This window comes from Periophthalmus magnuspinnatus, chromosome 22 (genome assembly GCF_009829125.3).
Source record: "Periophthalmus magnuspinnatus isolate fPerMag1 chromosome 22, fPerMag1.2.pri, whole genome shotgun sequence".
NCBI classification, from domain to species: Eukaryota; Metazoa; Chordata; class Actinopteri; order Gobiiformes; family Gobiidae; genus Periophthalmus; species Periophthalmus magnuspinnatus.
The window spans coordinates 4,084,150-4,106,685 of NC_047147.1; the positions used below are offsets into that span (position 1 = coordinate 4,084,150).

General features: G+C 38.9%; 1 protein-coding gene across 3 annotated transcripts; it reads left to right on the plus strand.

Moving 5' to 3' along the window:
- Positions 1-8,504: 8,504 nt before the first annotated feature.
- Positions 8,505-19,992, plus strand: dnajc5gb (DnaJ (Hsp40) homolog, subfamily C, member 5 gamma b). Of its 3 annotated transcripts, none has more exons than XM_055231199.1 (6): positions 8,511-8,661; positions 9,545-9,692; positions 10,980-11,193; positions 11,909-12,056; positions 12,754-12,798; positions 17,771-19,992. In XM_055231199.1, the coding sequence occupies exons 2-6, from the start codon at positions 9,580-9,582 to the stop codon at positions 17,857-17,859; spliced, it is 609 nt and encodes a 202-aa protein (XP_055087174.1). In that variant the 5' UTR covers positions 8,511-8,661; positions 9,545-9,579; the 3' UTR covers positions 17,860-19,992. The 3 variants fall into 3 exon arrangements, with proteins under 3 accessions (XP_033844720.1, XP_055087174.1, XP_055087175.1); XM_055231200.1 differs by having other exon boundaries at positions 12,757-12,798; positions 17,771-18,141; XM_033988829.2 differs by lacking the exon at positions 12,754-12,798 and having other exon boundaries at positions 8,505-8,661.
- Positions 19,993-22,536: the final 2,544 nt, after the last annotated feature.

The window sequence follows — 22,536 nt, forward strand, 5'->3', positions numbered from 1 at the left end:
CATGCTTTTTTAAATTTGTACCAAATAAACTAGTATAAAAACTACGTGATAATATGACGAAGTATTGATAATTTAAAAAATAAGTAGGATAAAATTTGACCTTTCATCTGCATGTACATCTATGGAGCAATGTTCAGCAGTTACCATGGTGACACAATGCAAAGGTTAGCAAACACAGCCAGAAAGGTTTGTTAAGATTGTCTGAAAACTCATAAAAAACTACAAAATGGAAACTATCAGGAGTCTATGCGGGTCAATATGAGTGTTCATGGTCTTGTTAAGGTGCTGAAAAACTGTTGTCGTTTATGGATGTAATGCTATTTTAGAGGGATGTGTTTAAATCAGCTCACCTGTTGTAGTTCCAGCTAAGACTGTGTTAAAATAAAGATAAGATTACACTTCATAACACAGGCTCTTTGTTGTTTAATGCTTACTTATTCCATATTTTATCTACTTATCTACTATCTACTTACCCTTCACATTTCAGACGGTATAACTTAAACTGGTGTAGCTGTAATTATTTTGTTATATAAAGTCTCCTGTGTCTCCGTGGGGTCTTATTCTGTGTAAAAGCTGCTAACTCTGTAGTAAATGAAATGTACGAAAATTTGGAAATTTTCCCATTAAGATAACATGGGCGCTTTCGCGCATCGCCATGGCAACCCAGTGAAAAATATGACATGGGTCTGATTGACTTTTTTGATCAGGATGACATGAAGAGTCATGCTGTCAAATTTCACATTATTCCATTAAACTAATATTTTTCCCATGAATGGGAAAAATTGGGAGGATTCCCATTAGGATAACATTGGCAGTTTGGCTGAGTGGCTCACACTCATGCCTCACAACAAGAAGGTTATGTGTTTGATTCTGGTTTCCACTATCAACACAGAGCACACACATGCACAGCTAAGGCCCTGACGAAAACTAACTCTGGAGATCTGGAAATGGCTCACCAAGTGCTGCACTGTGCGCCCACTGCTCCTGGAAGCTTGCATAAGAGGTGTAGATGGATGGGTTAGAGGTAGAGGACAAATTTCTCTATGGGGACAATAAAGTGTTCTTTAAAGTAGACCTATTCTGCAAAATAGTTTTATCAGAGCTTCTAATCATGTTATAGTTGTTTCTCCTTCTCATTTCCCCTCTCAAATTTGTTTTTGAAGTGGTTTGTGCATGTATTTAATCTGTTACTTTCATTATTTATTGTCACCATCTTGCCAATCAACTCTCGTTTTCACCGCTACTAGCTTACACCCACTGCTCTGTACTTACTTCAACCTTCAATTTTATTTTCTTAATCAGTGATACACATAGTAATTTTGATACAAACAAAAAATAAAATAAAAATCTACTACTATATAGATTGTACATGGTTTCTTTGTGTATTTTCTCAAATTTAAATGAAATGTATTTGTTTTCTAAAATGGTCTTTTGTCATTTTCTAATGAAAATGAAAGTTAATGAAAGGTGCAGTTAATGAAGGAAAAACTCACAATGGTCACAAAAATAACTTGAATCTGACAAAAGTAATAATAAATAAAAATTCTATGAAATTTAACCAATGAAAGTCAGACATTACTTTTCAGCCATGCTTCAACAGAACTATTTTAAAAATAAACGTATATAAGAAGTCTGGACAACCTTCCTTATCGAAAGGAACCAACAACTTTGTCCACATGTTCATCTGCACAGGTGTCCACAGCACAGAGGACATCAGAGCAGGTATCTGCACAGCTGTCACCTCTACTGGAGCAAAGTACAATCCGTCAGTAGTATTAACAGGGAACTTGGATTATTTTAGTTTGGGAAACAAAGATGAACAGGCCACATTAGAAATCTGACACATTTATTAATTTCAGCCTGGATATTTTAAGCTAGTGGACTTTGAACAGAGAGGGACATTCAGCAAATTGTCAAAGAGAGTCTGCTGTCCCGACATCGAGACAGGTCGGCCTATGATGCCATGTAATAGGAGCTATTGATCATATTTAACAGGCTTTGGGTTATATACACTGGTGGAAAATAAGTAAGTAAAGTCTGTGTCCCCAGAGGTAAACATGTTGCCAGTTTCAATGATGAAATCCAATTGGTTTGTTCACTAACTCCAGGTTTTAGGCACTGGCAGCTACACTAAGACGGAACTTAAAAAAAAAAAACACTTAAAGGGCACCCATAACTGTAACTATGACTCTCTTTGGGTTCTACGCTCCAGTGGTTATGGCTCTGAGTGTGGAAGGATGTGGATGTTTTGAAGGCATGTGTACTTGTGTTTCAACCCATTGTCACTTTGTGTTTATCAGATGTTTGTGGGCTGTTCTTTTCCCTGTCAGGGTACTGCAGGTGCAAATGATCCTTAGGCCAACTCTGGCACAATGCATCATGGTCCCTTTTTAAATAAATAAATAAATAAATAAATAATACTACATACATACATACATACATACATACATACATACATACATACATACATACATACATACATACATACATACATATATACATGCATACATTTCCTTTAAAACTATGACCAATATTATTTTAAGTCTATTTTTTAGACCTCTCTAACCCTCCATTAAAAAAAAAGAAGAAAAAAACAACAACAACTCTCTTTAACAGTATACATTCAAACTGTGCGTTGAAACCATAAGTTTACATACACTATATGAAAAGACACGTGCCCTGACATGAAATCAGACTAAACCTTTCTTGTTTTTGGTCAGCTAGGATTACCAAAATTATTTCTATTTGCTAAATGCCAGAATAATAAGAGAAAGATTTTTCATGACTTTCTTCAAAGTCAGAAGTTTACCTACATTTCATTAGTAGTTGCTTTTAAACGTTTTGACTTGGGTTAAATATTTTGGATTTCTTTCCACAAGCTTCTCACAATAATTAGCAGGAATTTTCACCACATGTCTTTTCAGGTCTGCACATTTTCAATAGGACTGAGATCAGAGCTTTGCGATGGCCACTCTAAAACATTGATTTTGTTATCCTTAAGCCACTTTGTAACCAGTTTGGCAGTATGCTTCAGGCCATTGTCCATTTGGAAGACACATTTGTGCCCAAGCTTTAACTTCCTGGCTGATGTCTTGAGATGTTGCTTCAGTATTTCCACATAATGTTCTTTCCTCATGATGCCATCGATTTTGTGAAGTGCACCAGTCCCTCCTGCAGCAAAACAACCCCACAACATGATGCTGTCACCCCCTTATTACACACTTGGGGTGGTGTTGTCAGGCTTGCAAGCTTCCCCTTTTTCACTCCAGACATAACAATGCTCATTATGGCCAAACAGTTCAATTTTAGTTCTGTCAGATCACAGGACATGTGAGGTCTTTGTCCCTCTGTGCATTTGAAAACTCTAATCTGGCTTTTTATGATAATTAAAGGCATAGCAATCTTACTGTATGTAAATTTCTGATTTGGAAAACAATTGTCTAAAAAATCCTTCTCTCATTATTCTGACATTTAGCAAATAGAAATAATTTTGTGTATTTTTTTCTGTATTTTTCTGTTTCATCCTGTCTGAAGTGTTGCTACTAAGAATTCAATCCAACTCACGTAGTTTCATTATAAGAACCGGTACTACAGCTTCTCTCTGAAAGTGAAGCAGAAATATGTGTGCGCACAAGTCTAAATTATACAGACAAACAGAAGTAAGAGTTGAGATTTATTTTGCATTATTACAACTGAAAGGATATTTAGAAAATGTTTTATTGCTTTCTCCATAGTCAGACATTTACATACTGTAAGATTACTATTGCATTTAAATAAGTTTTCGTTTATTGACAGCATCTGAGTTAATTAGAGACACATCTGTGGATGTATTTGAAGCACACCTGAAATACACTGCTTCTTTGCGCAGCATCATGGGAAAGTAAAAAGAAATCAGCCAAGATATCAGGAATTGTGGACTTGCACAAGTCTGGTTCATCCTTGGTGCAATTTTCAGATTCCTGAAGGTGCCATGGTCATCTGTTCAAACAATTATACACAAGTATAAACACTATGGGAATGTCCAGCCCCATCAAACAGCTCAGGAAGGAGACAGGTTCTGTGTCCCAGAGATGAACATACTTTGGTCTGAAATGGGCAGATCAACCCAAGAACAAAAGCAAAAGACTTTGTAAAGATGCTGCTGAAGCTGGTAAGAGTGTGTCATTATCCACAGTGAAACAAGGACTGTACCGACATGAGCTGAAAGGTCACTCTACAGGAAAAAGACATTACTCCACAATAAACATAAAAATGCCAGATTACAGTTTGCAAATGCACACAGGGTCAAAGACCTGAATTTTTGGAGGCATTACAAAGTGGCTTAAGGATAACAAAGTCAATGTTTTGGAGTGGCCATCACAAAGCCCCGATCTCAATCAAGGAGCTGAGCCGAAAGCCAAAGCTCTTGATTTACGTTCCTACCCTCACCTATGGTCGTGACGTTTGTGTCATGACCAAAAGGATAAGATCATGGATACAAGCAGGCAAAATGAGTTTCCTGGCTGGGCTCTCCCTTAGAGAATTTCCCTGTTGAAGTAGTTCTGAACCAGACATTAACTGGGCATCTTTAAAAGTCAGCTGGCAAAACTATAACATCATGCACTCTCTTCCTTCATCATTTTCTATATATGGATTTAGTTTTGTGTAATTCTAAATAAAACTTACATACACTTGCATCCACTGGTCACACTGAACTGATATTACAACTGTGTCATTTAAAACTGGTCGTAAATCACTGTTAAACTAATCTACACAAGGCTAATTAATGGTTGGCAGTGATGGCAAAACGTTACGATACCAAAACATGAACGCCCTTCGAGACAACTGTTGTTGTGATTTTGGGCGTTATAAAAATAAATGAATTGAATTGGATATGTTGGGGTGATATTTTTGTGATATTTTAGTTTGAAGCTACAGAAGTTGTTGATGTATGTCATTTGGTGTTTTAGTTCTCAAGACAACTGTCCAATAATAAAGTAGAATGAGCTTCTCACTTTGGTTGCCAGATCCTATAACAGAATTTAGTTGGTTTAAACCTAAAAGGACTCTCTCTGATCTGAATCATCACTACCAAATCCCCAGCACCTGCAGCCAGTCATCAGTGCTAATGCAGCCTCTGCAGCTCAATGAAAGAATTCTAGAGATTCTGAGCTTTTAAGTGATGCATGACCTGTCTGTTATATAAAATGAAGAAAAACGTGTGTTTGTGTCATCATTAAGGCGGTTATGGCACTGACAACCCAGATTAAGTTGTGGTTGTAGCACCTTTTGTAAAACTAATACGTGACATACCTCACCTGGTGATAGTAATGCCAGACACACTCCAGAAGGTTGCCCGTCGCAGTCGCTAAGGCGCCAAGTCTAAACCATGGTAGCCTCCCACTATAGTTTATGTATAACACTATTGAATAGGCATACACATCCAGTCTTTGCGTGGGAATGTCAACACAGACTCCTTGTACAAGTATTTGATTAAGTAAATTCTCTGGACTTTTTCTGTTTTAAGTGTATTCTTTATCTAAGCAAAAACTAACAAACACGGGAGGAAAAGGCTGTTTTCCTCAACAATTTGGTGGCCCCGATGTGATTTCTGCTAGACCATTGGCATAGAACTGTAACATGAACTGGGACCAGAACACCAAATTTTAACATAAATAAATGTAACATAATGTAATCTCACATACAATTCCTTTAACTGCATTTCTGTGAGTGGGAGAAGGTAAGGTAAGGTAAAAAAATAGGCTGTGGGATAAATTTAAAGTAATATTTGTACAAGGTATGCTGTCCCTGGACAGAGAATGATGTCCAGCGGAGCTACGACTGTCCTGATGAGGGGCAGATGACACGAGGAGGTCCCTGGACGGGAAACGGTGTCCAGCGGAGCTACAACGGTCCAGGCAAGGTTCAGGTGACACGTAGGGGGTGGACCAGTCGGGACAGGACAGCAAGTGGGGAACAGGCCCGTGCACAGGAGACAGACAGGTGAGCAGGGTAGGCAGGTTGTATTGTCCGATGAACCCCGAGTCTGCTTGGTCCAAAGTTGGCGAGATCATTCTGTCGTAACGTGTGTGTGTGTGTAGCGGACCAAGGGATGCAGACTCGGGGCAGAATTACAGTATTTATTGTAGACAAGGGACAAAGTACAAACAGAAGGTGATCCGGAGGTGAGCAGGTGAGCAGGAACACAGGAAACAACAGGAACCGGCAGGCACGACAGGAACCGGCAGGCACGACAGGAACCGGCAGGCACGACAGGAACCGGCAGGCACGACAGGAACCGGCAGGCACGACAGGAACCGGCAGGCACGACAGGAACCGGCAGGCACGACAGGAACCGGCAGGCACGACAGGAACCGGCAGGCACGACAGGAACGCAGGCACGACAGGAAGACAATGATCTCACACTGAGTCTCTTCTTCCAGCTCCTCTTATGCACAGCAGGTGGTGGTGATTGCGCTGATGGGCTGCAGGTGCGCGCAGGAGGAGCCAGGAGCCCAGCCCAGATCTGGCAGGTGAGGGAGGGAAGGAGCAGGACAGGAGGAAAACCAGGAGCGGACAGTGCGGATCATGACAGAGTCATATTAAAGGTGGAATTGTTTAAAGCTTTAATTTCAATTGTTTAACCAAATTCCGAGATAATCTGGAAAAAAAGACAGCTAAGAATTGCAATTAAGACTGAGTAACCAGAGTAAATACAAACTGAATTCAATTCAATTTAAAATGCCTGTTTTCCTGTGTCTGGTAACATTCTCATCAGTGCAAGACAGCATATGCAATAAATAAGTCATTTCATTTATTTGAGACCTCACAGATGAGTCAGTAGCTGGAGTAGACCGCTGATATACTACAGCAGACACCACGATCATGGCCGACACACGAAATCCAACTCTTGAGCAGAAGATTAAAGATACTGCAGCAGAATTCGGCAAAACCATCATTGAAACAACTTTATTGTTTTTGGAAAACATGGCAAATTGCAGGATGGATAGACACAGGTGAACTCAGTTCTCTGACAACTAATGCACGTTTGAGAGAAATGAGGTCATTCTACAAAAAAACTCATCAAACTGCGAGATCAAAATGGGAGACTAAAGACAAAACGAGGTTCTCAAGAGGGAAGATGAAGAAAGCTGAAGAGGAAGCACTTACAGCAAGTACCATTGTTACGATGGATCAAGGACATGATGTCCTCAGTGAAAAAGAACTAGAAGAGCTGCAACTACAGTTAAAACGACAAGCAGAAACCACTGTTACCCAGACACACCCCAGAGGGATGCTTGTCACAGTCCGATTGGACTGTGCAGCCTGTGCACCAAACAAGAGACGCTAAGTCTAAACCGTGGTAGCCTCCCATCATAGTTGTTTTCCTCGACAGTATAATTCTAGCCAAGCAATTGTAATTTGTTACATTTAAAATCATGACTGAGTATAACACGAGATCCAACTGTCCCACTGCACAGTTGCTCTACAAACACACAACACTGCATCAAATCCTCTGATTGCTTTTAGTTCAGAATATGTGGATTGTAATTTAAACGACTTAGTTAATCAACTTTTGTATAAAGTCTGATCTAAAACAGAGGAGAATTACTTGGCTGCAAATTTAATAACTCAAGTTACAAAAACTGAAATACCAATGCAAAGGTGTTTGGAAGTAGAAAAGGCCTGAAAGTTCAGTATGACTTCAGGCCCCAGGCCAGAAGTGTGTTTCATGTTAATACAGGAGACTATGGTGGTCCTCATAGTCTAAAATAAATTGGATTATATATTGGCATAACAAAATTAGACTTTGTACTCACTGTATTATCATACAGTGATAAAAGAGATGACACTGGTCAAAAATTACTGCCTAAAGATTAAATATAGTCAGTACATGACATGTATACTCCACAAATTGAATGAGATTAAATTGTTCAAATACAAATTATTTGTGCCACCACAGTTTTAACAAAATCTATGGGAAACACTGGAGGTGAATTACTCGGCTGAATATTAATTAATTCAAGCTACAAAACATGAAATACCTGAAATACTGAAAGGTTTGCAGAAGTAATAGGTGGTTTACAGATTCTAATGTGATGATTTCATACTCTCAAATGTGAGCAAGAGCCAGATTTCCCTATTAATTACATGACACTTTTCCATAAAATTTCTCAAACGTAAATTCACAAATGTTGACCCTGATTGGTGATAAGACCCAAAAACTCGCCATATAATAACCCAAATTGCTATTTTATCTATATTCATTATAGCTACCTCCTGTCTGTATTAGAGTTTATTGGTCTATAGAATGTTGTGATGTCATCTGAGACCCACCAATAAAACATCTGTCTGCACTCTCAACTTCATGTAATTAAGTATAAACAAAAACATATTGGCAAATCAATATGATTTAACATTCTGGCCATATAAAAGCATAAAATAAATAAATAAAAAATAAAACTTTCATAAGGAGGAGATTTCCCGCGCCCGTACGCACGCCCCACAAACAGGAGACGTCATCACGTTACTTCCTGCTTCTCGGCTGTAAACTTTTGACACCAGAAATGAAGTTCAAAATCCAATGTATCTCTGTTTAACAAATGGATTCAACTTTAAGACAAACCGTGGACACTTTTTGGACTGCATAATTTAACCTCGAACCGGACAATTAATCAGCAAGTACGTAAAAGTCGTTTGTTTATTCTGAAAAAGTTTGTAGCTAGCTGCCTCATGTTGGGCTAAAGTTAGCTCTGTCACTTAGCAGTTTGTCACAAGTTGACCTTAAGTTTAAAGAAATGACAACAGCTATAATTACTGGTATTACTTTAAATTTTATGATTTTAATGCTTTATATTACATTACAGGAGATCATTATTACATATTATCCCAGCATGAATTTACAACAAATAATACATTGAAATCTGTTTTTCATTTGCTTTCTTTATTACCACCAAGTTATCAGATAATACTTTCTTTTAAAATATGGTTATTATTGGCTCTTGCCGTGGAGGTACTATTGTTTGGAATGTTCCACAATATGACATTATTATCTCTATTAAGGTTGTCAAAAGTATCGATCAGATACTAATCAATTCTAAAACTAGATGAATTGAGTAATGGGGGAAAGTCTTTCCAGTGCCTAAAATCAAATAAATCCAAAATTGATCAGTTTAATACCATACTATGGGACATTCCAAACTAAGAAATAGCATCACCTTGGAGACAGAGAAATAAGTGCCAAACTCAGCACCAGAAAAGTTGCCTAGTGCATAGACTAAACACTTCTCCTAATCCCTACCTAATATTTGCATAACTTCATTGTTTAATTGTTACCACAGTTAATCCTCTTGTGAGTGTTTCAAAGTACATAACACCTCCCATCAGAATAATGCACACTGCACTCAGAGAGACCAGGAATCAAACCCACAACCTCCTTACTGAGAGGAGGAGACTGCCACAGTAACAGAGGGAGGACATGCGCACTCCACTCAGAGAGATAAGGATTCTAACCCACAACCTCTTTCTTACTAATGTAGTCTGTTGTTTTCACTTTTTCTTGCAGGAGTATATGTACAAGAGTGTTTATTTTTTTAAATCATGGAGGACCCGAACAGACCACAGAGAAAGATGTCGACCGCTGGGGACAGTCTCTACAAAGTCTTGGGGCTGGAGAAAGGAGCTACTCAAGACGAAATTAAGAAAGCTTACAGGTCTCTCCTCTGCATCCTCAGCTCCATCTTACCCTCTATTCAGCTTGGTCTGCTCTTTGGTCTAATTCTAGGCTCCCTGTTTCATGGTCGCGCTAACCTCAACATCCTTCTACCCATATATTCACTGTCCCTCCTCTATACCTCATATTGGTTAATCAATGTTTAGAGACCTCAAGTTTATTTTAATGGGTTTCCTTCACGTGAAATCTCAACATTCTAAGCAGCCTGTAGTTTAAGTCATAGTTGTAATAGTTGAATAATTAATATTTCTTTCTATTTATAAACTGTTTCAAGTCTTTAAGAGTGAGTCCTTTTTTTTTTCACTCATTCAAGCTGTTTCTTCAGTTCTGATAGGCTGGCTTAAATATCCATCCGAGGGAGGAGCTAACTACCCTGAAACTAACGCACCCTAGTTGTTTACACTAGGCAAGGGAAGGCAAGGCAAGTTTATTTGTACAGCACAATTCGTACACAAGGTAATTTAAAGTGCTTTATGGAATAAAAAAGACATTAAAATCACAATGCAACAAATCAAAACATAAATAATCACAAATAATCATCATAAAAGTAACAACAAAGGAGAAAAGTGCAGAATAAAACCCTTTCAGTCACATGCACAGATAAACTGAACTGTTTTGAGCCTGGATTTAAACATTGTCAAAGTAGAGGCCTGTTTCACATCTTCAGGAAGATTGTTCCAGGTTTTAGCTGCAGAAAACTGAAATACTGATTCCCCATGTTTAGTCCTGACTCTGTGCACCAGCAGGAGGCTGGTCCCTGAAGTCCTCAGAGTGTGAGATGGTTCATGTGGCTCATGTGGGAGATGTTCTTTGGTGCTGGTCCATGGAGAAACTTGTTCAGAGCTGCTTTAAAGTCTATTCTCTGAGCCACAGGAGCCAGAGACCTGAGCACAGAACCTATGTTCTTGTACTTCCTGGTTCTAGTCAGGACCCTAGTAGCAGTGTTCTGGATGTACTGCAGCTGTCTTAACGCTCATTTGGAGAGGCCAGTGAGTAGTACGTTACAGTCTAACCTACTGGAGGCAAATTAATGGATAAGGAGACTTTGTCATTGACTACAGCTCACTGAGAGAAGGTCAAAGGATTTGAATACAAGATATATTTAAAAAAATAAAAATAAAAAAATTTCATTGCTACATAATTTCATATATCTTGTATCATATGTCTGGTGTCTCCCGTATGCATAAAATGTAGAAAGTAGTAAACAAAGATAAAAATTAATCAGAAGGTATGTCCAAACTTTTGATTGGTATATTTTTTTCTACAGGAAGTTAGCTTTGAGGCATCACCCAGACAAGAACCCGGACAACCCCGAAGCGGCCGAGAAGTTTAAGGAAATTAACAATGCAAATTCAATCCTGAGTGATGAGAATAAACGGCGTATCTATGATGAGTACGGCTCCATGGGGCTTTACGTGGCCGAGCAGTTTGGAGAAGAGAGTGTCAAATACTACTTCCTCATGTCCAAATGCTGGTTCAAGGTCTGTGTAAAAACAAAACCACTTTCTGTGTGAAGTGTGAGTGTGAAAACATCATTGCACCTTAACTAATTTGTGTTATTAGAGAATCTGTTGAACATTTTGCCAGTTTTTACAGAGATATTAATCATAAACCAGGTCAACACATCTGCTATCCGACAGTTAAAAAGCAAATTCCACCATAAAATTCTTATCTGTCATCTGGCTCAATTTAAACTATAAAGATTTTACAATATTGTGATGTCACATGAATGCAACCAATTCACTCTCCCAGATGGGGACAAAAGCTAGTGTCCCTGTTTATGAAAAAATATTTATTACATTGTGTGCAGCTGCATAATGATCTAATGTAGTATATTCATTGCTATTATAATAGTATTGTGTCTGATTGACATATTTGATCTACACAGGATTACCACATATTGTGCAGTTGTGTTCAGGGCCTGGTGATTTTACTGTATATTCTCTCAATGTATCCACCTTATTCCGGAAGTTGACATGGGCACTGCCATCGTCATCCTCAATTTATCAATGAATGGGATTCCCACTTAACTGGAAGTGCTACCACAAAGAGCATAGTTTAGTAATGTTTAAAGACAAATGATTGCAGGGCGGTGTAAGGTCAATCCATTTGCCTCTCAATGTTTGCTGTCTATTCTGTAATTGTGTAGGACCTGTTGGTTTTACATTTTACTCTGTTCTCTTATATTGTGCTCAGGGCCTGGTGATCTGCTGCACCATCTTCACGTGCTGCTGTTGTTTCTGCTGCTGCTGTTTCTGTTGTGGTAAATGTTCCCCTAAAGAAGAGGAGGACTTCGGCTACATCGACCCCGAAGACCTGGAGAACGAGCTGCGCCAACAAGAAGGTCAGGACTTAAATAATAAAAAACAAAAACATCAGAACTTTTTCCAACTCTGCATTCCAAAAAAAGTTTCCAAGAAGTAGCCGTTTATAGAGATGTTAAGGTTATTCAGTCAATTAGTAATCAAGATTATTAATGTCACAGTATAATCAATAATCAATAATAATATAGCAACATTTTAAGGACTTTTCTCCATTCAAAAGAAAGGATTATTAGTTTTAAATTATAAATTACAAAAACGTGCTTTTTTAACAACAATACTATATTGTTAATACCAGTCCATTGCGTCTGTTTAGTACATTTTATAAACAGGATAGTTTATAGTTATCTCAGTGTTGAATATATTGAATGTTGTGTTAATCCTCATATACTATCTAATGTGTAATGGAAAATATGTTTTTTTTTTCACCTTTTGGTGTTCCTTCTCCTTTTCTGTTTAGTTTTGAATGTATGTGTCATATAGGGATGTAAGAATTTATCAACTAAACGTAATTAGTCATCTGTAAAAATAATAGTTGCAGCCCTATCCTTATATATACTTATTATACGCATACTAAATTTAAATTTTTGCATGTTCAATTGTAGTTTCCTCATTATCACTTTACTTCAAATGTGGCTCTATATTTCCTGTATTTAAGGAATGGGAAAAAAACAAAACAAAACATTTGTACATTGAGTTTTGTGTCATTTTGTTTCACAGCAGAGGAAGACTCTGTTGCACAGCCCAGCTCTGATAGAACAGAAGGTAATGGTCAGTGGTACTCAGCTAAAGCTAACAACGCTAACGCTAGCATTGCTGCTGCTTCACTAATACTGGGCTAATTGCACAGGGTAGAACTCGTTTTTATGCAACTAATCCTGTTGCGAAATGGTGAATTAACAGATTCTAACAATAGCTACTGAACTGGATGTTTCATGCAAAGTAGAAGAAAAATGACTCTTGATCATAATGTAACTCATGTATTTGCTTCAAGTGCTTATGGCTGTTTTTTGGTAGCATGTAGTCACTGATAACCGAAAATACATTTTAAAATTAACCAGATTTTTTTTTTTTTTTCATGTAAAACTTTTATTTATTTGTTTTGGCAGACCATATAATATATATAAAGGTTTAACAAATATGACATTTACAAGTATGAATAACAGTATGGACACAGAGCTGCCTGGCTAGTTCCGGTTCTCTCAAAAGTGCAGAGCCGCTGTTCCTGCACCAGTCATTTTCTCTCATTCAGTAGAGTTGCTAAAATAACTCAATATTTACATAACAGACAGCGAGTTACAAATGGATGGTCACATAGGCATATTAAGACCTTTACAACAATGTAAGCACTTAACTAAAGGAAACTTGTGTATTTGTGTCGCAAAGCTAATGCTAACTTAATCTCAAAATAAAATGCAAAACAACTTGATGAAAATCTAATGACAAGTCATTTGTTTCTCTGTGCAAAATCATTCATACTCTACTGCTATGTTAACATCACTAATTAATTTTAATTTCAGGTAGCATTAGCTTCAAGACACAAATACCTACTTTTATAAACACAGAAGCTTTCTCCGGTGAAGTATTTACATCATACAGAATGAATGGAGTGGGAAGTGCAGCTGTGCACTTTTTGAGAGAACCAGAACTAGGCAACTGGTTCCTTCAAAACGGTCTATTGGGTTGTAGCTGCTCATAAGCTCAATATAAATGAATAAATATGGCCCACAGCACCGGCTGTTCCTCTAACATGAGATGGATTCTGAGTGACACAGGGTCAAAGCACCCACTTAGTATTGTGAATATATATACGGTGAAAACAAAGTTTGTGGAGCGAGGACAGTCCTGTACAAAGTCCATCTGCATTGGCTTATTTAGCGAAACATGTCTGAGTGACATGTTTTCTCATTTGCACACGGAGCTCATGGTCACAGCAGCAGCAGCTCAAAGAGACAAACTCCTCTCGCTGCACCAGGCATCTTCTTGCTTGATTGTGAACTAAAATGCAACTAGATCCTTAGTCCAAGCCCATCAGCCAAATAGCCTCTATGTCAAGCTACAGTGCTAATGCACAGAGTGTTCATAGACGGAAGTGCATTTCCTATTTAAAAAGTGATGACTAGCGGGTTAGATATGTCCATTTATATATATACAGTCTAAGTGCAGTGTTGCAGTCTCGGCTGACTTGTGTTTTCCCTCATCATCATGTTGAAGAATTTTTGATGACTTATTAGATCTAATGTGAGAAGCCTGTATCCCCTCTCCCGTGTTGTGGGGATGGTGCAAAGCTGTTTTACCAAAATATCTTTCCTCCAAATGTAAAAGAAGCTCGTATGTGTAAACACTTGTCCTCTGCTCCCTGCCTCTGACTCGGGGCTTCGTGTGAGTGGATGGAGCAAGAGGTAGAGCCGGGGCTCAGTGAGAGCTTTGAGGGAGAACGAGGAGGAAAAGCAACTGAATGTGTATTTTGGGGTTCTAATTATCTGATTAAATTATCGGTAAAATTAGTTTTTCTCTCCGTCGTCCCCCTGCACTGACTACATTATCCAAGCAACCTATGCCTTAGGCATGGGATATGCGTATTTGTTCATGCTAACATGAGCACTGAGTCAATGGGCTCGGCCATTGACAAAGGCAGCATTGAAGCGCTCATGTCCTCCAAACACACTCCTGGCATTGAGCCCTATCCGAGCACCCATGCCACAGGCATGGGTAAAAGCAATGGGAGTCAATGAGAGTCAATGAGAGTCAATGGGAGTCAATGGGAGTCAATGGGAGTCAATGGGAGTCAATGGGAGTCAATGGGAGTCAATGGGAGTCAATGGGAGTCAATGGGAGTCAATGGGAGTCAATGGGAGTCAATGGGAGACAATGGGAGACAATGGGAGACCCCTACGTCATGGCGAATGATGGCGAGTGGTGGTATATTTTTAAATGCCACGGGCTACCTGAACATTGTTTCTGACCATGTCCATCCCTTCATGACCACCATGTACCCATCCTCTGATGGCTACTTCCAGCAGGATAATGCACCATGTCATAAAGCTCCAATCATTTCAAATTGGTTTCTTCAACATGATAATGAGTTCACTGTACTACAATGGCCCCCATAGTCACCAGATCTCAACCCGATAGAGCATCTTTGGGATGTGGTGGAACGGGAGCTTCGTGCCCTGGATGTGCATCCCACAAATCTCCATCAACTGCAAGATGCTCCTATCAATATGGGCCAACATTTCTAAAGAATGAATCAGCACCTTGTTGAATCAATGCCACGTAGAATTAAGGCAGTTCTGAAGGCGAAAGGGGGTCAAACACCGTATTAGTATGGTGTTCCTAATAATCCTTCAGGTGAGTGTACATTGTTGCAATGTTACCCCCTACAGAATAATTAATAAACTTGTATGGAGGGCTGAAAATTTTGTTTTCTGAAATGTTACCACATTTCACAATCCCAATCAAAAAAGTGAATGAGACCCTGTTGTTTTTTTGAACCATGTTGCCATGGTGATGCGCAAAAGTGCCCATTTTATCCTGATGGGAACGATCCCAAACTGTCCCTTTCATGAGAAAAATATTTGTTTTTATTTTATTTATTTATCTTTATTTATACAGGGGGACCCAATGAGAGCACTTGGGCTCTCTTTTTCATGGGTGCCCTGTTTAAAATACAACACAAACCGAAAAAACAATCAAAACAAATAAGTCCATAAAAAGCATCAATAACAAGTGCAGGTGTGTGTATAAAAGTTTGTTATCAGATTATTAAATTGCAATTGTGTCACCAACGTGTCCAGTTTTGCTTTTCCTTGGAGCATATTCCATTTTTGTGAAGCAAAACAGCTAAAAGCCTCTGTCCCGTCTCAGTTCTGGTGTGGCCTTATACAGTCATGTGATTTGGTGTTAAATGTTCCGGTATCAATAATTAACAAGCAGGTGAGGTATTCTGGCAGTTTTTGAAGTAATCCCTTATAGATAAACTTAATGCAGTGCTGTTCTCTTCTAACAGACAGTGATGGACAACACACTTTTTCATAGTACAGTGATGAGTGATGAGCGTACAGTGATGAGTTTCAAATCCATCACCTGTAGCAAAGCGAAGGGCGGAGTGAAATAGTGGATCCAATGGTTTCAAAGCAGAGGCTGAAGTCTGCATATACACCACATCCCCATAATCCAGTTTCATAGAATAATGTGAAATTTGGCACAATCATGTCATCCCGATGAAAAAAGTCAATGACACCCATGTTTTTTTATGGTATTTCCTTGTGCAAAAGAGCCCATGTTTTCCTAATGGAAAAATTTCCAAATTTCCTACATTTCAAAGTAATTCATTGAACAATGTGAAATGTGCCACAGAGACTCCTCAGATCTTTCCCGTCAAAAAAGTCCAAGGGCGCCAAATTTGTATTTTGCACGGTGTTGCCATGGCGATGCCTTAAAAACCCATATTATTCAATTTTAGTGCATCAGCTCTTCCAATGTCTGTTGACTTTGTTCAGTGACAAGTACAACCCAAAGCCACAATAAAGCAGACAAGTAGCGCGTTAGCGCCACCCGTAGGGCATGCTGGGTCGGCCCATGAGGGCCGTTCGATGCCACTTGCTTCTTTAATCTCTATTTCTTTTGCCTTAAATAATGCACAGTATGGCATTAAGCAACTGTCTTTCTTGCTTATTCAATACAGGAAGTTGTACTGCATTCTTGTGAGTGGAGGCGCCTCTCCACAGTTCTAACCTGCAACTTCACTTGGGGGAGTCAACTGCTTGTATCCATGGAGATTGACAAGTTAAATCTCCTACTATACAACATTCCAGGCAATGCAATAAAGACTCCATGGAGACCAGCAGTAGATGTACGCTCCAGCAGAAAGCTTGCATGATGCCCCATTTTAAGTAAACATCTGTTTCCTTTACTGATGCAAACAGAGCTGGGTGATATGGTGATACAGATTGAGTCATGATCTGACGCCTTTAACAATCAGCTTTTCTGGTGAAATGTCTTATTGCACTATTTAAATCCAGCTGTCTGTTCAAACACTCTATTCCCGCCCTCTCCACTTATTGGTCAGCCTCTGTAAGGCTCTGAGTGATTGACAGCTGGATAGCATTATCAGTACCCTAACAAAAAACAACCCATCAACTATCCCTACACGAAATAAAGAACGAAAACAGGATGTCCGGACTCACCAGGCCATACAAAAATAAGCTAAGCTAACAAAAAGCTAAGGAGCTGGCACAAGTGTGCCAGCAGGGAGTAGCACCAGACTCTGAGCCTGTGGTATGACGTGGGTGTTCTAGCGCACAGGAGAGCGAACAGGAGTGCAAGACCGGTGGCAAGTGGTGAGCAGAGAAGTGTAGGCAAGTGAAAAAAAAGTACAGTGGAAAAGTACCTTTTAGCTATGGCCTTTTTTGGCCACCTTTAGTGCAATCTAGGTTAATTTGCATCTTAAGTTTAAGTTAAGTGTGTGCTGGCTTCAGTGATGTCTGTTTCCTGTAGTTGGTGACATCAGGCAGGACGGCCCTTATTATAGCCAGGTGTTTCTGATTACAAACACAGTTTGAAGTGGGTAGAAGGATACCTGTTAGACCAATCACACTGTTCCTTATACAACCAGACCCCACCCCTCCTTTGCCCCCATGCTCTTCTTTAGTTCTCCAGGTATTGCCCAGTTTAGCAGCTCTTTGAAATGTCATTGTGAGTTTAGTCCCACTTTAAGTTTGTCCTTTCTTTGCAGGTGAAAATACGCCAATCGTGATCCAGCCACATGCAGCAAATGGCTCGTCTGGACCCAGCAACCCTCCCATCGCTCTCCCAGACAAATGAACCACAAACACCCTCCCTTCTGCACGAGTCTGCCCGATCCTGGGACTCCCAAAACTGGGCCAAGACTTTAGCCTTGGCCTCTCATCTCTGGAGGTTCCTCTGATGATTTTACTATGCAACTTATCAACTTACAGACTGACTTTAAACAGCAGATTGGGTTGTTTACACAGCTATTTGAATGTGCCAATAATGATTTTTGACAATTAATTTGCCAATCATATATTTATATTTTAATCCTTTTTTATTATTGTTATCATGGGAACTGCATAGAAAAAAAGTTGATTTATGTGCACTTTAAGTGATAGTTTTAAATTGTGATGCTGCCAAAATGGTCTGATAACTTTGATAAATAGTTTATACTTTGGTTCGAGGTATATTTTTATGTAAATTAATAGGCATCATAATATCATGGATTAAGCAAAACCATGAGATGTCTTATTTAAGTCCTGGTTTAGATCTGGGTTTAGAAATGGGGTTTTCCTGGGTTAGCCCTCTTTTAGTCCTCTTTTAGTCCTGGTCAAGCTGTGGGTTAGTCCCGGGTTAGTCCCGGGTTAGTCCCGGGTTAGTCCCGGGTTAGTCCCGGGTTAGCCCCGGGTTAGTCCCGGGTTAGTCTTGTGGGTTCTTCCAATCTGCAGTGTATCAGAGATGGTTTAGTCCCGGTTTAGTCCCGGTTTAGTCCCGGTTTAATGCAGCTCTTGTGGGTGTTTCCAGTCTGCAGTGGTCAGAATAATTAGAACTGCTTTTTAGACCAGTTTTAATTCTGTCTTGGTTTAGTCCCGGTTTAGGTTTGGTCAGTATCCACCAGTGCTGCTTTAGACATTGGCGTGTCTGGTTTAGTGCAGGTTTAAATTTGGCAGGTCATCTGAATGTTTTTTTTATAAATGTTAATAATTGTCCATGTTATCAACACAACTTTTGCTGCACAAACTCCATACCCTTTCTTCTCATCACTACTACTGTTGTAAAGCACTTGTTAACTTCACGGTATTTCAAACTGTTAAAAATCTGTTTCGAATGAGGGAAAATTTACGTAGATAGTTAAATAGTATTTAGTAGGACTTGAGATGTCAGTCATTATTATGGGTGGAACATTGTGTCTTATGTAATGTGGACATTTAAACGCACTGTTGTGTTTACAACTTTTTATCTCTGTAAATAACTTTAAAGGCACATCAGTCTAAATGCATTGTGTAGTCACTGCAAAAAACAGGATAAATTACTTGAATATTAATCTTATTTGGAATAATGCTTAGTTGAGTTAAAGACGCAGTATGTCATTTTTCGGGTGGACGGTCAGCCTCCTGTGGCCATGGAGATATTGCCTTGCCAGGATTGTTCCGAAGTATGGTGTTAAACTTATGCTTGTTTCCATGGTGATACTAGATATCAGTTACAGGTCTGTGGAGATGACACCCCATTTACAGTGAGTAAAAACACCCGGAATTGAATAAATGCAACATAGAAAACTTTAATGCTGCACAGTGGAACATTCCAGGTAAAGCAATGACATCTCCAAGGAGATAAGAAAATGGTGTTAAGATATTCTACTGGTTTTGATGTTTTGTTTTTCTTGTTTTGAAAGTACTCTATGTAACTTTTCTGGTGGAGGATAACCCACCTGCTTGTCTCCATGGAGACGTTATTCCTTTGCTTGGAATGTTCCACAGTATGGCATTACACATTTAGCTACCTCCACCAAGAAGCTTTTCTAATCTATAAAACCACAAATTTAACAACTGAAAGATAAATAAGAGTAATGTCGTACTATGGAACATTCTGGGCAAAGTAATGTCTCCATGCAGGCAAGCAGATGGTGGAGCCCCCATCAGAAAAGGTTTCATAGTGCACCTTTAAGTTATATTATAAAGGTGTACATTTATAATCTTAGTCAAAAATATTATCTCACTGTTAAATAAATTTGCATTAAATTTGGAAAACTCAAGACAAGATTCATATTTTGATTTCAAACCACATGTAAAGTTTAGTTTTTCACAAATGGGATTGAACTGTTTGGTGACGTCGTCTCAGGGTTATTCTTGAAATCGTCAGTCTTCCATGTTACTCTTGCTCTGCCCATATCCATAACATTTTTTGCTGTAAAAAGTGTGCCTTTATGTGCAAATTAAATGTTTGAAAAAAAGCTGGTAGTATTTAAAATTTAAATGTAAAAAATATCATGGTGTATAAATGTGTATATTGGAATCATTTAAATATATATATATATATATATATATATATATATATATATATATATATATATATATATATATATATATATATAAATATAATATAAAAAACAAAATGGATTATTGTGGCTTTAAAACATGTTATAATGTTGATACCTCATCAAAAACATACCTGGAACCCCAAAAATGTACAATTATCCATCTCAAAAATGAGTAATCTTCTCTGTGTTAGACTGAGCCAAGTGTCCTCAGTGGTACCACAGCTCTAAAGTCTCCAGAAACCCCCAAAATGCACAATAACATGCCACACATAGGTGATCCTGTCTGTAGGACTGAGGGTAATTAGATCAGTCTAACACAATCTTACATAACCTCCAGAATACCCCAGAATGTTCAATTATCTATGGGGACGGAGATCAGATGACACGACAACAAAATCAATCATTGACCTCCAACCTAGTCCTGGTGCCACGTGCACCGATGGACACCCTTGTGCTCAAACATGGTGTTTATTATGGACAAACTGTGACTAGCACAGAAGCTAGTCACAGTTAAACTGTATAAACTGGAAAACCAAGGCATTCAAAGTCACTACAAAACCCCACTTTGATCCATTGCCTTTAATAGACCGAACTTCTGATCATGGTGACAATGAATCTCCAAGTGGCTCTGCAGATAACTATCTGCGTATTACTTTTGATCAAAAGGAACTACAGATTCTTGTGGCCACTGCTTTTGATGAAGTGCAATTTGGACCCAGTTATGATGCCAGTGAGACTCAAAACACTACACTTCCCTGGGATGATTAACCTTTTTATTTTTGCATTAGGACAATGACTTGTGATGTACTTGGTACTCATATGATTTGGAAACGTAACTAATAACAATTACATGGCTATAATTTTACTCAATTACAAGTACAGGTTTAAAAATCTACACTATTTACTCCTTTTCACCCCTTACCTAGGCGAGTAACATTAACTGTTATTAACATTAAAAAAAATAAAAAAATAAATAAAAGCATGTTACCAATTCCTGATAACTAATTGTTACTTTGCTCTGACATTTCAGCAACCAGAGATAATCCAAAAGAGACTACGAAAATCTAATTGAGAAGAGTTAATATTGTGGAGGATTAGCTAAATGTACTTAAATATATTAGGTGAAATGAATACAATCTAAAAAGGTAACTACATAATAAAAAAGCTGTGGACAGTGATGGCGTATCAAGGAAGGTGTACTCTGCTTTCTGGAAGCACTTCTTGAACCACTGTGAAGGGAAGGAGTGATTGCCCAGGCTGCAGCCTGACTACTCTGAAAAAGAATGGCGAGCACACAGAGGAGGCGGGTTTTGGAGGGAGGGAAATAAATTCTTTAAAAATCACTGTAAATCCCACCTCTTGTATGTGTAACATGATGTCTCTCACTGTAAACCCCGCCCCCTCTGTGTGTAGCGTCATGTCATGTGACTCAATATAAACCCAACCCCATCTGTGTGTAATGTCATTTCATGTGATGCACTGTAAACCCCGCCTCTTCAGTGTGTGCCATCATGTGACTCATGGTAAATCCCGCCTCCTCAGGGTGTAGAATTACTCTTTGCAAACCCCGCCTCATGTATGTGTAACATCCTGTGATGCACTGTAAAGCCTGTCCCCTCTGTGTGTGTGTGACGTCATGTCCTCTATGTTTAATCATGTGATTCACTGTAAACCTCTTCCTCTCTGTGTAACATGATTTTTTATTTTTTTATTTTTTTACCATCCATCCATTTTCTTCCACTTATCCGGGACCAGGTCATGGGGGCAGCAGTCTAGGCAGGGACTCCTAGACTTCCCTCAGCCAAGACACGTCCTCCAGCTCCTCCAGTGAGACTCCAAGGCGTTCCCAGTCCAGAGAACATAGACATAGTCCCTCCAGCGTGTCCTGGGTCTTCCCTGGGGCCTCCTCCTGGTGGGACATGCCCGGAACACCTCCCCAGGGAGGCATCCAGGAGGCATCCTGAACAGATGCCCGAGCCATGTGTAGGAGCAGCGGCTCTACTCTGAGCTCCTTCCATGTGACCGAGCTACTCACCCTATCCCTAAGGGTTAGAGGATAGGTTTTTTTTTTTTAATTAAATGTTATTATTACAAAAACACATAGAGGTAATAATATACAAACAATTAAACATGGGGAACACAGCTTCTGTAAGACACAAAAAAGGAGCACACAAAACCAAAATTAAAACATAAGGACCTGAGACATCGAATACAAACTTTTCTTGACACAGACTGATTTAAGCTATTTCAAGGAGGAGTAAATTAGTTTAAATTAATTCATAAAATGTTGAAACAAACGCAGTATTCACAATTGGATTTCTATCCACATCGTTCACACAATATAGAATATGATTAACATTTTAATTTGGGAAGTTTGGGATTTTAAGGAATAACCATTCTCTAATATCATGCCAGAATTTCTTGGACAGACAACAGGTAAAAAAGAGATG